This window comes from Pristis pectinata, chromosome 11, assembly GCF_009764475.1.
Source record: "Pristis pectinata isolate sPriPec2 chromosome 11, sPriPec2.1.pri, whole genome shotgun sequence".
Classification (NCBI taxonomy): domain Eukaryota; kingdom Metazoa; phylum Chordata; class Chondrichthyes; order Rhinopristiformes; family Pristidae; genus Pristis; species Pristis pectinata.
Window position 1 is genome coordinate 12,805,076 of NC_067415.1, and position 20,712 is coordinate 12,825,787.

At 39.5% G+C, this 20,712-nt stretch overlaps 1 protein-coding gene across 1 annotated transcript in view; it reads left to right on the top strand.

Annotated features, from left to right (window-relative positions):
* Positions 1–10,042, top strand: part of ppp2r3b (protein phosphatase 2, regulatory subunit B'', beta) — a 50,758-nt gene extending 40,716 nt beyond the window's left edge. The window contains exons 13-15 of the mRNA XM_052026513.1: positions 5,381–5,549; positions 8,010–8,101; positions 10,018–10,042. Coding sequence (XP_051882473.1) covers positions 5,381–5,549; positions 8,010–8,101; positions 10,018–10,042 — 286 coding nt within the window. The remainder of the gene's footprint in view (positions 1–5,380; positions 5,550–8,009; positions 8,102–10,017) is intronic.
* The last annotated feature ends 10,670 nt before the right edge of the window (positions 10,043–20,712 follow it).

The window sequence follows — 20,712 nt, forward strand, 5'->3', positions numbered from 1 at the left end:
TCTCCACTCAATGAATGCCACATCTGATAAATATGTTGTGTGCAGGACTCTCAAGGGTAGAGACTACAATGCTGTTCAGCCACCAGAGATGTTGAACAGCAGTCCAGTAGGTTTGAGATTTTAAACTATATTTAAACCTGCTGAGTGGAGCTGATCTGTATGTTTGTGTAGAGATTAGAGTTTAAACTAGGAGTTGCAAATCTGAAAAACATTTGCAAAATGCATCTGATGGATGGAGCAGGCCTGAGAGGCTAGATGGCCAACTCCTACTCCTAAAGGTCAGTTTCCATTGGGGAAACTGACTTTTAAAGCAAGCCATTATGTGGACATGCAGAGCAGGATGTGGGAAGTGTTATGCAAAATCTGGTCTTGCCTGGCTGATTATTGCTGTTTGGAATTGTGGTGTAGAGAAGGTCACTAGGTTCACGTTGGAAAATGTAGTTAAGTGGGCTTCTATGTGAAAATTGACCCACTGAGCTAGCCCTGGTCCACACCCCTGTTTTTCACTTTGCAGTGAGGTGTGGCTGTTCTTCAACTTGTGCTTTTGTCCTCCCTTCTGGTCTTCATTGTGCCTAGTGTCACTGAAGCTCCAGGTCCACATGCTGGTTTTCCTCCAGTGCTGATTACTGTCTTCGGTTGGCTAGGTTGTGTAGCATACAGCACACAACAATGAAGTCTTGCACTTTGTTGGCATATAGTGCAGAGTGCCCTGAACTGAAGTAGACAATGGATTCTCATTTTTAGAAGACCTGTGGCATTCTTGGCAATGATTCTGGCACCCTGGTGCCTCTTTGTAATGATGCATTGTATGGTAGGAGTTTGAACTGGTGTGTGGAGCCAGTGAGCAATCTTTGGCCTCTGGATAAATCCCTCTGGGCAGTGCTGGCTGCCATAAATGTTTGGTAATGTGAATTCCCTCAGTCTTGCGCACTTTCCAGAAACATTGCATTCAGTGTGAGGAATTTGATCCACAACAAGTATGCACTGAGGGACTGGAAACTTTTCCTGTTGATGAAGCCATTTTGAGGCATGAGTACACTCAATGGTTCTCTGCACTTGTGGGAAGCTAACAATGCTGGCAAATTCCAGTGTCTGATTTACCACCTGTTCATCATTGAAATTGAAATAGATCAAATAATTATTTTTGAATACAGTGCCTATTTGACCTCTGCTGCAGTGAGCAGCAAATTGTAAGACATGACAGAGATCTGCAACTGCTTGGGAAAGATCCTGTGGCAAGAAAGAATTTAAGCACATAAGAAATAAGATTAGGAGTAGGCCATTTGGCCCTTTGTGCCTGCTCTGACACTTATCAAGATCATGGCTGCTCTCCTATCTCAGTGTTTAGTTTCCTGCTCTGTCCTCATAAACCTAGATTCCCTTTATGTCCAGAAATCTAATGATCCTTGTTTTGAATGATCTCAATTCTGAGGTTCCACAGTCCTCTGGGATAGAGAATTTTAAAGATTTGACTACGATCCGAAAGAAGAAATTTCTCCTCGTCTCGGTCCTAAATCAACAATCCCCTATTCTGAGAATGTGACCCCTGGTTCTAGACCTCTCCAGCCAGTGGAAATGTGCTCCATGCATCCAGCCTATGGAGCCCTGTAAGAACCCTGTTTCAACAAGATCTCCTCTCCCCTTCTAAATCCTGGAGAATACAGGCCTAGCCTACCTTCTCTCTCTATAAGGCAAATTCACTGTCCCCATAACCAGGCCAGTTAATATTTGCCTGTATGCCAAACATCCTCTATTTGCATACAAGGAATATCAAGCCGAAGACTTGCATGGGCCCCAGCTATGCCTGCCTTTTCGTCGGCTACGTGGAACAGTCCATGTTTTAAGCCTACACCAGTAACACTCCTCAATGCTACATTGATGACTGCATTGGTGCTGCTTCCTGTACCCGTACTGAGCACATCAATTTCATCAACTTTGCCTCCAACTTCCACTCTGCCCCTCAAATTTACTTGGTCCATCTCCAACACTTCCTTTTTTCTCCCCCCGCCCTCAACCTTTCTGGATCTCTCTGTCTCCATCTCTGGAGACAGATTCTCCACCTCTGCCACATCTGTTCCCATAATGAGGCTTTCCATTCCAGGACATCTGTGATGTCCTTTTTTTTTTCAGTAACCGGGGTTTCCCTTCCACCACCATCAATGCAGCCCTCACCTACATCGCCATTTCCTCATGTATGCTCTTCCCCCCCCCCCCACCCCAAACCTAACAGGGACAGGGTTCCCCTTTTCCTCAACTAACACCCCACGAGCCTCTGCTTCCAGCACATCATTCTCAGAAACTTCTGCCACCTCCAATGGGATCCCACTACCAGGCACATCTTCTCCTCCCCTCTCTCCGTGACTCCCCTGTCCACTCGTTCCTCCCTGCTGATGACCCTCACAACCGTGCAAAATGTTACACCTGTCCCTACACCTCCCTCACCATCATTCAGGGCCCTAGACAGTCCTTCCAGGTGACACGGTGCTTCACCTGTGAATCCAAGGGTGCCATTTATTGCATCCTGTGTGGCCTCCTCTACATCGGTGAGACCCGACGCAGATTGGGTGAGCGCTTCGAGCACCTTCGCTCTGTCTGCCACAAAAGCAAGGATCTCCTTGTGGCCAACCACTTCAATTCTACACCCTACTCCCATACTGACATGTCTGTCCATGGCCTCCTCTGCTGCCACATTGAGGCCGACACAGTTTGGAGGAACAACACCTTGTACTCTGCCTTGGTAGTCTCCAACCTGATGGCCTCAACATCGATTTCTCTAACTCCTGGTAACCCCACCCCTCTTTGTTTTCCCTCATTCCTGTGGCCCCCTCATCCCTTCCCTTTTCCCCCTCCCCTGCCTCTGTCCATCTGTTCCTCATCTCCTTCCCTTTATTCCATGGTCTACTGTCCTCTCCTACCGGATTCTTCCTCCTTCAGCCCTTTGCCACTTCTACCTATCTCCTCTCAGCTTCTTGCATCTCTCCCTTTCATCTGCCCCCTCCCCCACCCACTTACCTTCCAAGTCTCACCTATCACCTGCCAACCTGTGCTCCCCCCCCCCCCTTACCCCAACCATCTTATTCTGGCTTCTGCCCTCTTCCTTTCCAGTCCTGATGAAGGGTCTCAACCTGAAACCGAAACATCAACTGTTTATTTCCCTCTATAGATGCTGCCTGACCTGCTGAGCTCCTCCAGCATCTTGTGAGTTACTCCAGATTCTAGCATCTGCAGAATCTCTTGTGTCTTTGTTATTCTGACTTGGAACTCTTTGGATCAACTAACCCAGGCTACAGATGAATGGGGAGGTATCTTTAAGATTCTAAGGCATTGTTTTGACTAATGAGATTAGTATTTAAGACTGAGATTAGGGAAAAAACTTCAAAGATTGTGAAACTTTAAAACTAACTTTAAGGCCATGGATGTTGAGTCACTTAGTACACAAGGCTGATATAGATTCTGGGTCATGAGGATCAGCCAAGAAAATGTTGAGGGTCAAGATAGTATCAGTCATTTTTATTGAATGGTAGAGCAGGCTGAAGGGGTAATATGGCCCATTCGCATTTATTTTATCTTTAGATAGTTTATCTGCTGGTATATTTTCTGTTTATGGGACAAAATTGCATTTGCTATGGAATACTTACTGTGTTGCAAGAGAACTTCATGGGCCAATCAAGTGACATTCAGTGCTGCATTCTGTGCCCAAATTAGTCCAGTAGATTGAGTAGTACTGATAGCAATATTTTAACTATTCAGAACCAGATTTATTATCACTGACTTGGATGATGTGAGATTTGTTGTTTTGTGGCATCAGTAAAGGGCAAAGATAAAAAATTACTATAAATCACAAAAATAAATAGTGCAAAGAAAAAGAAATTGAAGTAGTGTTCATGGACCGTTCAGAAATCTGATGGCAGAAGGGAAGAAGCTGTTTCTGAATTGTTGAGTGTGGGTCTTCAGGCTCCTGTACCACCTCCCCGATGGTAGTAACAAGATGAGAGCATGTCCTGGATGGTGAGGGTCCTTGGTGATGGATGCTTCCTTCTTGAGGCACTGCCTCTTGAAGATGTCTTTGTTGGTGGGGAGGGTTGTGCCCATGATGGAGCTGTCTGAGTCTACATCCATCTACAGCCTCTTGCAGTCCTATGCATTAGCGCCTCCATACCAGGCTGTGATGCAACCAGCCAGAATGCTCTCCACCATACGTCTATAGAAATTTTTAAATGCAAGTGTGCCTGCTAGAAATTATGAAGAGACAAGACCTTACTTAACCATTGAATTAGCCACATAAACCCCCTAAGTTATCAAGTGATCTATGATCAGTTTGTTTCAAATATATTGGTCAATGGTAGTAACTAATCAACAGTTTCCATTTTCTGTTGAAATGATTAGAACATTGTGTAAAATACAAGACAGGTTGATTCTGACAGGTTCATACCCATTATGTGGCCAAGTGACACAATTGCTAAATAGTTTACAAACTAAACAAGATATAATTTATGAACTATTTTTATTACCTCCTGTATCAGCTTCTAGTCTCTCCTGAATGCCTGCCTATCAATCTCCCTGTTTAGTGTGTTTGTACTTTTGGTTCATTTCCAATTAAAATCTTAAATTTCCCATCTTTGAGAGAGACAGGAAGCAGGATTATTAATTCAGATGATTAAAGGCTTTGTTTTACAGTATACCAAGTTCATACTTGGAATCAATCCTGCCAAAATGCTGGAAATGGTCAGCAGATCAGACAGTATCTATGGGGAGAGAATTAGAGTTCAGATGTTGTTTCCAGCCTTTTGGTTTTTATTTCAGATTTCTAGCATTTTTTTATTATGTCCTGAATTTTTGTCCATGTACCTATTGCATGTATTTTAGTTCCCAGGTGGCAGTTTTAAAATATGGACTGGATTTCTTTCTGAAATGTATACTATTCTTTTAACTAAAGTAGCTTCATCATACATAATTCTTCTACCTTATCAATTGGAACAAAACAGTACAGTTTGGAGTTATTAGACATTTGGACAGAATGTCTGCCTCATTGATTACCGTTTTTTGTGTACATTTTGATGTTTGCTAACTAAAGTCTTCACTTTCTTAACAATTCTCCAAAAAAGTACATAATGTGGCGACTCACCGTTTAGTCGGGCGAACCGGCTCGGCAGTCGGGTCGCGCGGCATCGGAGCGACGAGGCCCAAGATGGTGGCGGGCCTCGTCTTTCCGAGCGACGGGGAGAACCCGCGCGCGGGAAAGTCTTGATGATGTAGTACTTACGTCATTGCCAGTTGTTTTGGGCGGGAACATTCTCCCTTAAAGGGCCCGCACAAGGCGGGAAAATAAACCAGTTCTTGTTTGGCAATCCTCCGACTAGTGTCTTGTTTTATTCCGCAGTAGCAACCGCTACATTGGTGACCCCGACGGTCCAAACGGCTTTGCCGACTCACCGTTTAGTCGGGCGAACCGGCTCGGCAGTCGGGTCGCGCAGCGTCGGAGCGACGAGGCCCAAGATGGCGGCAGGCCTCATCTTTCCGAGCGACAGGGAGAACCCGCGCGCGGGAAAGTCTTGATGACGTAGTACTTGCGTCATTGCCGGTTGTTTTGGGTGGGAACATTCTCCCTTAAAGGGCCCGCACAAGGCGGGAAAATAAACCAGTTCTTGTTTGGCAATCCTCCGACTAGTGTCTTGTTTTATTCCGCGGTAGCAACCACTACAATAACAATAATCTCCCTTGCACTTTAAATTTCAGTTTTAATACATATTGTGATGGTTCAAATGTAACACATCTTACTACTGGGTACTTTTGAATATCATTGATCATGTGATGGTGATAAAGGTAGTGTGACTAGTTATGGTGATGTAAAGGGGAGAAACAGAATGTAATTCTTTTGAAGCCATGGCCTTTCTGTAAATGCATGTTTAGTCTTTGAGGACAAGGTACATTTGCTGTTAATTTCAATATCCCAAAGTAACTTCAGATCTAATGGTAGGCCAGAATTTTCCATCAAATTAACTGTATCTACCACAATTTTGGGCAAAGAGCAGAATGCACTAATGAATTTGAATACCTTTCAAAACTTTTTTTTAAACACTTTTGTGTTATGCTGGTTTGCTGTTAACTTCCGGGACCTTCTGGGACATGCCGCCTTCTCGTTACTACCATCAGGGAGGAGGTACATGAGCCTGAAGACCCACACTCAACAATTCAGAAACTGCTTCTTCCCCAGCACCATCAGATTTCTGAATGGTCCATCAACACTACCTTGTTATTCCTTTTTTTTACACTATTTATTTTTGTAGTTTATGTTAATTCTGTTTGCACTGTACTGCTACTGCAAAACAACAAATTTCATATCATCTAAGTCTGTGATAATAAATCTGACTCTGAACACATAAATGGACTCTAGCTACCCATCTGAACATTGACTAGCATTGAGTATAATGAAGCTGGGTTTTTTTTGTACATTTGATACAAACTGAATATGCAGTTCAATATGGCTTGTATTTAATGCATGATTAGGTGGGGGGAGTGGGTGATTGTAATTTTGGCTTAATCTTTTTGGCATTCTGTTTTAATCCATGCTTTCTCTTTTCTGTATTTGGTTAGGCATTGAATTCAATTGCTTTCTAGTTTTGTCTCTGTCCTTCCTGCATATATTTTCGAAACCTAATTCTCATTGGTTAATGAGATGCATGTTGGTTGTCCTGGACATTTGGAACCAAGACCATCCTGCATACAAGCTGCATGTTATTGGCTCAGATTTTCCAGTAATTTAACAGCCAAAAGTTGTTTTTCTTGAAAAGAATAGTGTAGGGACTGGTCTGATTGCCATTAGACTCCCTGTTGTAACAAATTCCAGCCCATGGTAAAATAATAAAAGGTTTTACTGCCACCTATTGAATTAAATTAAAATACAGGATCAGTTTCAGATTAAACTCATGGCATAGCAGCTTCAACTGATTTTAATGATCATTTGGGGAACTAGCAGTTTCTTCTTTTTTCAGACCTTTTTTTCCAGTCTACACTTTTTTTTAAGATTACTACTTAATGGTGTGCCTACTAAGTACAATGCTAAGGATACATGAAGTTAGGAATTTTCAAAGAAAAGTCCAAATTTTTAAATGTGTAAGATTAATTATAAAGACTCTGCAAATAAAATATTTCTTTCTCAGATAGCAATGAAAAAGAAATAAAATCAGTATTAGTAAAGAAAGAGTCCCAAAGAATTTAATGGGGCTAAAGGCTGACAAATCCCCAGGACTTGATGATCTACATCCTGGAATACTAAAGGAAGTGGCCCTGGAAATCGTGGATGGATTGCTGACCATCTTCCAAAATTGTTTAGATTCCGGTGTAGTTTTAACGGATTGGAGAGTGGGAAATGTAATTCTAATTTTTGTTTTACATACAGGAAGAGGGATAAATGGGGAATTACAAACCAAGAAGTCTAATATTGTGGTAGGGAAAAAGTGCTACAATCTATTATAAAAGAACACTTAAAGCATTAATGGGATTGGACAAAGTCAGCATTCCTGATGGCACCAGAGCCCAGAACATGGGATCACAGCCTTGGGATATAGGGCGTGCCATTTGGAACAGAGCTTGGGAAAAGTTTCTTCAGAGGATGGTGAACATGTGGAATTCTCTACCATGGAAGGCAAGGGAGGCTTGTCATTTAACATATTCAAAAAGGGGATCAATTTTGTTTTTTAATGCTAAAGGATTTGATGGATATGGGAAGAACGGTGCTAATATGGATGATGAGTCATAATTGTGTTTTATGGTGAAAGAGGACTAAATGGCCTACTTCTATTTGCCATGTTTTCAGTCTTCAGCTGTGTTTTGGTCTTCAGTGCACATTCACCCATCCAAATTGAGGAAATGAAGTTTGCATAACTGAGTTGATTTTATTAGCTTTTATTTAAATTAGAAACATTTGTCTTTTTTTAAAGATTGTACTCGTGCTGCAATTTAAATATTGTGGAGTTTACTTTAATCCCATGTCACTGATTGCAATCTAGATGGTTGGCACCAATGACCAGGTTGTGCACATGTTGGTATTTGGATTCCCTAACTCTTCCTTTTTGGATAAAAGCAAAGGTTCTGCTTCAAAGTAAGAATACTGTATGAGGTGAGCTAGGTGGAAGCTAGTGAGCAGTTTCTTGGATCTACATATTTAAAGGGACAGTCATCTGAGAGTTATGAGGAAATTCTTAGTATAGGTTACAGATGTTCAATCTATAATAAACTAATATTCATTAACAACTTCCATATATTTATCTCCACTTTAAATTTGCATTAAAATTTGCTTTGTGGTGTTTTGCATGTATTTACATAAAAGACATGAAGTGTCTTTTATGAATGAGCTTTTGGCACGTCTTTGGATTATGTTCACAGTACCTGCCATTGTTCAATAAAAAAAACGCATTTAGTAAAGTGAGCTTTATTTTTTTTTCTCTTGCATTCAGTAAAATGGAGATGCCTGTGATGTTACATATTTCAGATTCGTCATATGAACCAGTAGTCTTTCATATCAAGATGATGGGACCTTGGAGGTTAGCTGGTTAATGAGAATCTAACTGTGTGGGCTCTAACTCTTCAATTATCTTCACTGCATGATCCTGTCATCATTATCTAAAACAGAGCATTCCTGTCTCCCATGTAGAGCAGAAAAACCTTGCTTTAATTGTGTTTTGTAGCACATTCCTAACACTGTCTTGACTAGAGATCTAATGTTTCCCTTCCCATGGACTTTCTACCAAAGAGAGAATTAATGATATTTTCAGTGTGCAGAAAGTGTCAGTTGGCAAAGATTCATAAATTACAGGTAAATTTGAAGGGGGAGAAAAAGGAATATTGAGATTGTATATCTGTATTAATTGATGGCCTTTTGCCCCGTGTATATCCATAGGTGTGTATGACCACTAAGGCATTACACCTAAAAGAAATGTAAGGTACAAAACCAGAAAAGGCTCAGCAGTCCATCTGCTGGCTCCTTTTTTTTTAAAAAAAAAGAACATGCCTGCAAATAAGGCACATTAATGAGGCATAGAATTCTAATTAACCCATAACTAAATTTACCAATCTGAGTTCAATTTGGTAAATCAGAATCAAAAACAGTAAATAGGAACAAGTTACCTTACCCGGGTGTAGCCAACAGAAAACAGTAATCAACTTAACCTGTGAATGGTAACTTGAAAGAAAAATTGGCATCTACAATAAAGCACAATCTGACAGTTAAATTGCTGAGTTCTGCATACCATCTTTGGATGCCATTTGGAGCAAGTTGTTGTAGTTTTTTTTTCTCCACTTCTATGGAGCTGTAATATGCACAGCACATCAATGATTGTGTCAGGATTGGCAGAATTTATTTTTATATGTTACTGTATAAAATGGTAAAGTTCTGAGGTGATTTTTGTGAGGATATCAAATTTCTTGGGACAGAAGTAATCTTTTAAGGAGCATTTTGACACTGGTATTGATCATTGCAAATCAGCCAGTCAAGTTGTTATCGTCAGTGGAGACTCTAGAGTAGAGAAAGCCCATTGAGCTGCTCTATATCAACAACTTCAGGTTTTAAACCCATAATGGGAAGAAGAATTGTGAATGGGAAAGATATTTTGAGAATTATAACAACATGGTGGCACCTTTAAACAAATACTGCGTCTATCTTGAGTCTCTTTTTAAAAACAGGCTTTTGTTTTAGAAAAAGCAAGCTGAGATTTTATTGGAGGATAGGAGCAAGGGGAGGAGCTTGCCTCATAAGTCTGTAAAGTGGTAAATGCATCTTGAATAAATTTCTGAATATCTCAGCCCTTGGGATTGGTCAGTCATCTCAGTGTATGGGTTGGATTGCAGCAGGTTGTGAACCATGTTGTGTGCGATGGGATTTCGACATTTAATGCAAGTCTCAGGCAACCAGTGAATCTAAGCCCTTGTAAGGTTTGCCTATATTTGAATATGTAATTATAGTATTGCTGGGAGACTATGCATAATTTTAACACTGACTTTATTTCTTGTTGACTACAGAGACTCTGAACTATCTGACTACTAAAGGATACTACTGTTTTCATGAAAAAATCTGAAGGTATGAAAGTTTTTTCAACTGAGCAATTACTAATATGCTGATAAGACTTTGGGTTAGAGCAATACAGCAGCAAAATGGTCCCTTCAGCCCACTGAGTCTGCGCCAAACATCATGCATGCTGTTTAGAGTAACCCTACACTAATTAAATGGTATTCTATCCATATTCCCATCAACTCCCACCCAGATTCTACTACTTACCTGTACACTAGGGTAAATTTACAGTGGCTGTTAACCCATTAACCGGCACACCTTTTGGGATGTGGAAGGAAACCAGAGCACCAAGAGGAAACTCACATTGTCACAGGGAAAATATGTAAACTCCACACAGCACAGGAGGTCAGGATTGAACCTGGGTTGCTGGAGCTGTGAAGCAACAGGTCTACTAGCTGTACTACTGTGCTGGCTTGTAAGCTTCCTTTACTGGAAAATTCAATACATTGCATTCTACTGCGAAGGGCTTGCCTAACTATAGGATCCTATCTTTCCCTCCATTTTTTTTTTATCTTTGGAAATTGACAACTATTTGCTTATGACCCGGAGGTTAAAAGGAAATGGACGCACCAAAAGGCATCTTGCAATATCTCGTCTCTCAAAGAGCTTTACAGCCAAGGATATTTTATATTCAAGTCTGCTTTCTTTCTGACCGTACCTACAAATAACATCTTAACATTGTTTAAGAGCAGGAATGGTTATTCAGTTGAAGATGCACTCTGTACATCATAAATATGCCACCAGTTTAAAACAAAAAAGTGGCTTGGTTTGAAATTCTAAAATGTAGAGAATTTTTGAGATAAATACTATTTCCCAGTCTTTACTGTTTCTGAAGACCATTTTCTATTAAAGATTCAGGTGTGTTTAAGTATGCAAAAGTTTAAAAATTTAATGTTACATTAGTTCTACATTTGGACTGAATAAACTTATTACATTTTCGCCTGTTAGCTGGTTAGCTTACCTGTGATATGCATCTTCAAATGAGAATTGGCACTGCTCCCAAAATGTCAGAACATTGATTTCCTTCTAGATCTCTAATAGGCACACATTTCCTATTCCCAAAAGACCTTGTGTCTGTTTGAATTTAATTTTAAGTATATATAGGAAGGTTTGTTAAATCCTTTCAAGTTTCGCTAATGAAACACATGTTTGAAATGAGAAAACTGCAAGTGATTGTACCAGATAAGATGCTTGTGCTTGGCTCTACTTTAAGTGACTATAATCTTAGTCCACTCATTCTTGCCATTTATGCCATTTTATTCTCTTCCCTATTTTCCAATCTCTATCCTCTATGTATACTCCAAAGGCCACCTTAAAGCTAATTATTGTATGGCTTGTAGAAATCTATTTTGAAGTATCTTGCAGATTGATGAAACACAAGAGAACATTCTGTTTGAGAGTAGAAAGAATGTTCCCCAATTATTACTGTAATCTTAGTGTTTATTTTAATGGAGATGCTCCAATAATATATTAAAAACATTATTTAACAAGTTTTGTTTTGTTTCATTTTAGATCCTTTTGAAATGAGTGTTCGCAAAAATCAGCATCCAAGAAACGAGTTCGAAGGTTAATGTTAAAGGAGATTCTGAAGTACCCGGTGATGAGTGTGGAGTCTTTTTCTATAGATTAACATTATGTACCAGAGTACATCAAAAGGTACCAGATGTGGGAGTCATAGTGCAGCAGGTCTGCTTTAAAGAACTTTGAAATACAAGAAACAAATTTAAAATTGGAATAGAGATGCTCCCTGCCCCATCCCCAGGATGCCTACAATCAGTAAAAAGTTTTTCTAAAAACTCTCACGTTCAGTTTGAGTTGGAGTCAAAATTCATAACTTTCCAAATTCAAAGTTTGAGAACCGATGTCAAAAATGGAAATTAACAATGTATGTTAGACAAAGATGAGCAAGCAGCTCAACTCGCTCATCTTCCCTGGGAGTGCAGAGTATATTCACTGTGCAGTGAACCACATGGTGCTTTACTCCAGAATTAGTCAATATGATGTCTGCAGTTGGCTGGAGGAGTAATTGGGTTCAAAAGCTATATCTAGTTTTTTTTAAAAATGTAAAAGGCAATGTTACATGGCAAAGGCACTTGGATAAACTGCAGTTAATCATTGTTTAATGGATCTTTGTTTAAATAGTGTTGGAAAACATTGTAGCTATATACTGTAAAGCCATAAAAACTGAGATGCTTCATGTAACTATTGTTAGACATAGAGAACTGATGTGTGGAAGTTAAAGATAATAGTATAGATTTTGCCTGCTTTTAGAACCTGAAGCTGCTCTTGCATACTGCATTGATGGTACTTTAATTGTGAAGTTTCCGTAATCTGGACCACTTAATTTACAGTATAATAATTACAGTCACTTCTGATGCCTAGCATTTAGAACATTCAATTCCTGTTTGGATCAACTGTCACTACATTCCACAAGAACAAAATAAATTACCGCTGATGTACGAACAATTTTCCATTCACAATTACCCAGTGGTCACTCTGCACTGACCTGAATGTGCCTTATGTTTAAAGGGTAAGATTTTTAAATGAAATATTTGAAATAAAATTTTGCTGTAGCAAACTTGTAAGTTATTAGAATCCGGTGTACATATTTAATCTTTGTGTATAATTTGTTTTGTAGAGTCTTGCGGTGTATATTTGTGTTGTGTGAATTCAAACTTTTGTGTTGAGATCATGATCTTATGCATTTTTCAAAATAAAAATGTTTCAATACTATAAGTAACTGCATTTTCTATTGAGGAAATCCAGAAAATGATGTTATGTCACATTGTTTCTAATTGGAAAAGTGATCAGAATCAGAAAAGTGGTCAGGATCATGCAGTATGTTGGAATAAAGCTTTATTAGCTTCTTGTTGTGTTTCTAGTCTGGGTAAACTAATTCACTACCCAGTTCTTTTAACTTATCAATGCTTGCTTTTTACATATTTTAGTAGCCAATACTATTGTAAGTTTGTTTGCAGTTATCCAACAAGCCCTGAATTTAATCTGCAGTTCCCACAGTTATTAATTGTGGTTGTGCTGCAATTTTCATCAGAATCTTTGTTGTCATTGTGCTTCAAGTTTTGTCTCATTCAGAAAAACAAGCATTTTATTCACACAAGTGCACACTATGTATTTTTTTTGACAACCTCCATTATCAATTAGTTGTTTTGCTGTCCTATTCTTTGAGAACTTCAAAACAATTTGTCACAGTGACTACATTAACTCCCTATGTGTAATTTTTAGGCAGCTCCACCAGTACTTTTTTTAAAAATAATTCCTGTGCAATGATTTATGGTCATAAACAATATAACATTCTGCGACTACACTGACTCAAAGTAAAACATTTCCATATCAGTAGATCTAGAAATTTCACGAAGTTTAGTGTAGAAAAATGCTCAGCTAGGGAAAATAACCAACTCTGAATAGCCAGTCACTACTCTAGCATTTTATAATTTAGTAAAGGAAACCAGCTGCCATTTTATTCTTGGTATCTGAAATTTCTCATTACTCTGGTATGTAAACAAAAATTGCTTTTTTTTAAAAATATTTTTCAACAATAAGAATAACAATAAGGATGTTTTGGGTGCTTAATATACTTAATGTTATTTATGGAGCTGAATATTTTCTAAAGAAGCATTAATGTGGCATAATGTACTCTAAAACTGTACATTTTTCAAAAATTTTTAACTTTTTTCACATAAGTACTGGTAGTGAATGAACATGCATGGTTGGCTTGTAGCTAATGCAAAGCAGTTGCAGTATTTAACAGTGGTCCTGCTGGGGGAGGGGGAGAAACTTCCTGTGGAACTTTGTTTCTCTTTATTTAACTTTTTATGTCTAAGGGTTGGGAGGTTTATTTGGCTCATTTGGAAATGATGAGTATTGGGGGGGGGGGGGGGGGGTTAGTGGAACTAATGAATGAGTTACAGATATCAGCCTGAGGTGGTGGAGTTTATGACACTAACACTTGTGGAATATGGCCGGATTCTGAAAAAATGGGTGTGGCAGAATGTAACACTGGAGAATTCACAATCACAGCATGGGAGTGTTCAACCTCATACCTTTGTCCTCACCAAGTTTGGAGAGTTAATGTAAGTCAATGAGGACAAGGGTGATAGACCAGCAAGCCTTGATGCAAGACTGGTATGAACCTCTTAAATTTTGGACAAGTAGAATTGGCGGCAGGTCACGATTGGGAGACTACATGAGTCATTTCTAATGAATTTTATATAGTTTATTTTAATCGTATCTTTGATCAATTTGATCTCACCCATATTTTCTGTGGCTTCTAAATCTTTTGATGTGCAAACATGGGAAATCAACAGCAAGCAGTCAGCTCTTGGTTTTCATAGTCATTCAGCATGGAAGTGGGCCATTTGACCCACCATGTCCGCTATGACCAATGGACACCCATCTGTATCCCATCTTCCAGCACTTGGCCTTTAGCCTTCTATGCCTAGGTGATTCAAGTGCTTGTTTATTTACTTTTGTAAATGCTGTTGGTGACTCTGCTTCCACCACTTTCTCTGGTAGTGCATTCCAGGTACTCACCAGTCTCTGGGTGAAAAAGGTTCCCCTCAGATCCCCTCTAAATTTCTAACCCCTTACTCTAAATACGTCCTCTAGTTTTATTCATCTCTTAAGGGAAAAGTTTCCTGCAGTCTACCCTCAATTTTACATACCTCAATCATATCCCCTCTTTATCTCCTCAATGCCAGGGTAAATGGACCTAGCCTCTCCAGTTTTCTCCTAACTGAAATGCTCCATTCCAGGCAACATCCTGGTGAATCTTCTCTGCACTCCCTCCAGCACTATCACATCTTTTCTATCATGTGATCAGAACTGCATGCAGTACTCCAGCTGAGGACTGACCAATGTTTTATTAAGTTGGAGCATAACCTCCCTGCTCTTATATTCACTGCCCTGACTAATGAAGGCCAGTATCCTATGTACCATTCATGTTATCTATCTGTGCTGCCATCTCCAAGGATCTTTGGACTTGCACGCCAAGGTCCCTCTGTTCTTCAATACTCCCCAAGGCCTTGCCTTTTGACCTCTTAATTACCACTCTAGTTTTCTGAAACAAACAATTTGTTTAGTGGAGCCACAAGACTGCAGATGCTGGAATCTGGAGCAACACATGAGATGTTGGAGGAACTCAACGGGTCAGGCAGCATCAATGGAGGGAAATGGACAATCCACGTTTTGGATCGAGACTCTTCATCTGGACTGAAAGATGGAGGGGAGACGGCCAGTATTAAAAAGGTAGGGAGAGGGCTAGAGCAAGGGGTGACCGGTGTATCCAGATGAGGGGTTATGGGGTAGAAAAGCAGATGGTAATGTGGGAATGATGCCAGAAGCTGGGAGGTGATGGGCAGAAGTGACAAAGGGCTGAAGATGAAACAAGAATTCATTTTGTATTGAAATATCTGATTTATTCAACAGTAGACATACAAAATTACAGTCCTTAACATATTTGTGAGCATCCTGCAACCTGTCCTTGATTGGACAAAATAAACAGATCACATGAATATAATTTGAAAATTAACCTTTCAATGTATGTAATTCCTGCATTTTTTATTGCTGTGAACCTAACTAAGCTTTATTTGGAAGAAGATGATTATTCTTCAGAAGTTTAGCAGATCCTTAATCTGAACAGAAGAGCTATTTATTTAGAAAGCTACCAAATTAACTTAGATTTTGAATATTACATCAATTTTTTTTTAAAAAAGAGCTATCGCCCATGTACAAATTGAACCAATCTCAAAGCATTGTTTGTGGCTTAGAGAAAAATTGGTGCCCTACTGTCATTGGTGCACAGTTGGAACTCTTAGCATCAATAAAAATAGAGCATCAGTTCAAGTCTCACACAGTGCATTAATGGTTGCTTTGGAGAAAGGGGAGGGGGAGGCATTCCATAATTCTAGACTGGCATCAAAGTCGAGGTGGCAGACATGTGAGGCGTGAAGTCCAGTTGTGCTAGAGATGGCAGGAGGTGACCACAGTAATTTTTGCCAGGAATGAGAGTCCTTGCAAAATAGAGCTAGTGCAGAGGAAATTTTATGGTGTCACTAGGTATGCCAAGATGAGCTGTAGACCAACAGAAATACTGCAATCACAGGGATAATGTGATGTAGTGTTTGGACATCAAAACTTGAGTATCAGTATTGTAACTGAAAAGGTATTGGATTGTGTAATTTTGCAGAAAAGTGTTCTGATTTTAAATTTAATTTTGCCGTTAGAAATGATTCTGAACACATGGGCACTGTTGAAATGTGCCCATATTTAGGGAAGCAGAGAAAGTTGACTCTGGTGTGGCAGCTGTTGGCATTCCTACAGACCCTGGCATGCTCAGCTAGAAAGGTTGTTAATGCAGTGTTGCTGATGGTGTCACTACCAAGGCACCCATGGAATGAACATGTCAGCAGCTAGATGCTAAATAAAGCATTCCCTGTTGGTTTAAGCACATACTAACTTTAGAAGGTGTTTAAGGAGCCTGCAATGAATTCTCAAGCTCTTCAGTTAGGTCTCCCAATGTTTGCAAGAGCATCCCACTGACTAAACAGAAATGCAACAATATAGATTTTGCATCCAAAAGCTCCAATTTATGCCAGTAGAGGAGGAAATGTGTGCACCTTGTGATGTCATTTGTGTGCAAGAAAAACTGGGAAAACATCATATGCACAGTCAAATTGCACATGAAAGTGGCCAGTTTTCCAATAAGCATGGTTTCACCCAGAAATGAACATTAACTCCACAGACAAATCAACGGATCATTCATTGCTTTAATCTATATGTTGTTTTGAGGACTGAGGTGCTATTTCTTTTTATAAATCAAAATGCGATAATATTTAAATATCTGAGTTGTTAAATGGTGTGATTAATAGCTTGGGTGTAGGACCCACTGAGACTGGCTAGAGTCTGGGAAACCAGCACTGCTCTTGAAATTCTCCCACCAAACTATTCAGTCAATCATTTTCTTTAACTATTTGGAGCCTCCTTGAATTTGCTGACACTATCTCTCCCAAAGCAGAGGCACCCTCATTCTGAAAAGTAATTTAATCTAAACTGTCTTCAGTCACCCCTTTGTCTAAATGTGTGATGAATCATTTCATCCTTCCTCCATTTTAAAGCCGTTATGAAGACTTCATTTTGCCCCTGATTATTTTTCTGTTTGCATTTTTTTTTAATAGCTTATTTAAGCCCACACATTCGGACCCAAATATAGTATAAAGTTATCTCGGCAATGATTCTACACCTGTGTATCTCCACACATCAATACTGTATGCAAATAATGTGTCAAATTCTGCCCACTCCCCCCAGTTTCCATCATCGAGGCCTGAAATTGTGCTCTTAATGAGGAGGCAGGGGAGATATTTAATGCACTGCTTGAGGCGGTGGTATGGCTATTTCACTCTAATTTATGGGGCACCATAGCCTCAGGCCCATGTCACACATTACACCTTGGAGAGGTATTCGACCGGCATATAGCCATGACTTCTTTAACTGAAAACAAAGGAAAAAATACAGTTCTCTCCTATAGATTTAAAACAAAAATATTCCCTTCGTAACCTGGCTGAAGCTTTGATAATTTTAATGTGCCAACCTCCAGAAAGTAGTCCATGTGTGATAATCACAGGGCTACTTGAGCCTTCAGGTTATTAAAACTTGCATTTATGCATTGCACTGTCATCTATTTCAGAAATGTCTCCAAAGTGCTTTGTGTAAAATGTATTAATTTGAAGTTGAAAATTTCTTTGCCATGCCCTGGCTGAACATCAAATCACCAAAGATTCCTGTTTAAAGGCCACTGCTAATGTAGACCAGTATGGTAACTCTTCACAGCTATGAGATTAATTACCAATTAACTTAATTTTGGTGGAGCAAGAGGGGAGAAATAGTCTGGCTATTCTTCAAAGTATGCCATAGTTACAGTCACTTGAATCATGAGGAGAGGCAGGTTGGAGCTCAATTTTATATTCTTATATTATTTCCACCAAATAATGTTAATTGTGGAGAATTACTGATTCAATAGCTGAAGGATTGGGTGGGAAGAGGGTGAATAAGGAGCAGATTCTTTTTATCTTTGACTTGAAACCGAAGGATCAATAGTCAATACTGAGGACTCCCAGAGCCTGATTGTTTATCACAATATCCCTGGGAACCAGTTACACCCAGGGACAAAAACTGTGAAATGTAAGATTCTAGCTGGAAGACAGCTTGAACCATGTCTGGCTGTAACTGGACTAGTCTATAGGATATCTCTGCCAACTTGGCCACTACTTCCAGCACGTTACAATGGATGAACTTTCTGTATTGACCAGAGTAATTATGTTAGTTGGCTGCTTAGATGTTACTGGCCATTGAACCTCAGAGCAACTGTTTCCTTGCCAGACTGATTTCATAGGGATGGTCATCTCAACAAAGGAATGTAGTCCCTTTTAACCCGCTCCCCCCCATTCAATAAAATACATGCCAATCTGTGACCTAAATCTGTATTAACACCTTTTCCCCAAAATCCCTCAGCAACTGCAGTAATAAAATCTATCAATTTAACGAGCATTAAATGCCAATCTCTTCCATGAAAGATGTTAATAAGCCTTTTTGGGTTTTCACAACAATCATAAAGTTTTCATGGTGGTTTTATGTTGGTGCCAAATTTATTAAGTTCAGTTGGCTATGGGGTATTTGAAATGACCTTGGAATTGCTGGACGACAACAACTAGACAATTGTACCAAAACTCAGCATCTATTAGGAATCTCAACAATTACATTTGTTAACTATCCTTAAAGTTCTCCTGTAACAAGCATTCTTAGAACTACTTAAGATAATAACTAGTTTCACTGCACTTTCCATATCTCCATTTTTTTTTTGTTTCCTCTTTCTGGCTCTCTGTTCCTTACTGTCTTGGTTTAGGTTGACCCCCCTTCCTTTCTCCCTTGCCTCTACTAACACCTTCTACTGAGAAGCGATATAAAATTGGAGCTGGGCCATCAACCAATCGCAGACTTGAAAGCCCTAACTGGGGAGGGTCTGCATAACAATTGTTTAAAAATTCATGATTGGCAAATTCTGATACATCTTCTCACACATTACTGTGTGTAATATTAATAGTTACTGGCATAATTTGATAACATTGTCCTATATATTACTTGGCACTCAGTCCATGATTTTTGAATTCATAATAAAATACCCAGTTACCATCATACATTATTACATTGAAGGACACACTTTTTACTCATTTTGTCACCTGCTTTGCTACTGTTATACTAAAAGTGATAAAATGCGATTCCTTTGACAATGGTATCTCTTTACCCAAGTAACCATTCTTCATGAGTAAATGTGGATAGTGAAACTCAGCACAATATTCCACATATACAGCGGCATGCAAAAGTTTGGTCACAATTTCTGTTACTGTGAATATCTAAGCGAGTAAAAGATGACCTGATTTCCAAAAGGCATAAAGTTAAAGATGACACATTTCTTTAATATTTTAAGCAAGATTACTTTTTTATTTCCATCTTTTACAGTTTCAAAATAACAAAAAAGGAAAAGGGCCCGAAGCAAAAGTTTGGGCACCCTGCATGGTCAGTACTTAGTGACAACCCCTTTGGCAAGTGTCACAGCTTATAAATGCTTTCTGCAGCCAGCTAAGAGTCTTTCAATTCTTGTTTGGGGATTTTTGCCTATTCTTCCATGCAAAAGGCTTCTAGTTCTGAGATTCTTGGGCTGTCTTGTATGCACTGCTCTTTTGAGGTCTAGCCATAGATTTTCGATGATGTTTAGGTCGGGGAACTATGAGGGCCATGGCAAAACCTTCAGCTTGTGCCTCTTGTGCCAAACTTTCCTGCATCCTCACCACAAAATTCAGCGTTAGAAGTTTGCAAAGAAACATCTAAACAGGCCTGATGCATTTTGGAAACAAGTCCTGTGGACTGATGAAGTTAAAATAGAACTTTTTGGCCGCAATGAGCAAAAGTATGTTTGGAGAAAAAAGGGTGCAGAATTTCATGAAAAGAACACCTCTCCAACTGTTAAGCACAGGGGTGGATCAATCATGCTTTGGGCTTGTGTTGCAGCCAGTGGCATGGGGAACATTTTGCTGGTAGAGGGAAGAATAAATTCAATTAAATACCAGTAAATTCTGGAAGCAAACATAACACTATCTGTAAAAAAAAGCCGAAGAAGAAAAGAGAATAGCTTCTACAACAGGATAACAATCCTAAACACACCTCAAAATCCACAATGGACTACCTCAAGAGGCACAAGCTGAAGGTTTTGCCATGGCCCTCAGTCCCCTGACCTAAACATCATCGAAAATCTGTGAATAGACCTCAAAAGAGCAATGCATGCAAGATGGCCCAAGAATCTCACAGAACTAGAAGCCTTTTGCAAGGAAGAATGGGCAAAAATTCCCCCAAACAAGAATTGAAAGACTCTTAGCTGGCTGCAGAAAGCGTTTACAAGCTGTGACACTTGCCAAAGGGGTTGTTACCAAGTACTGACCATGCAGGGTGCCCAAACTTTTGCTTCGGGCCCTTTTCCTTTTTTGTTATTTTGAAACTGTAAAAGACGGAAATAAAAAAGTAATCTTGCTTAAAATAGTAAAGAAATGTGTCATCTTTAACATTATGCCTTTTGGAAA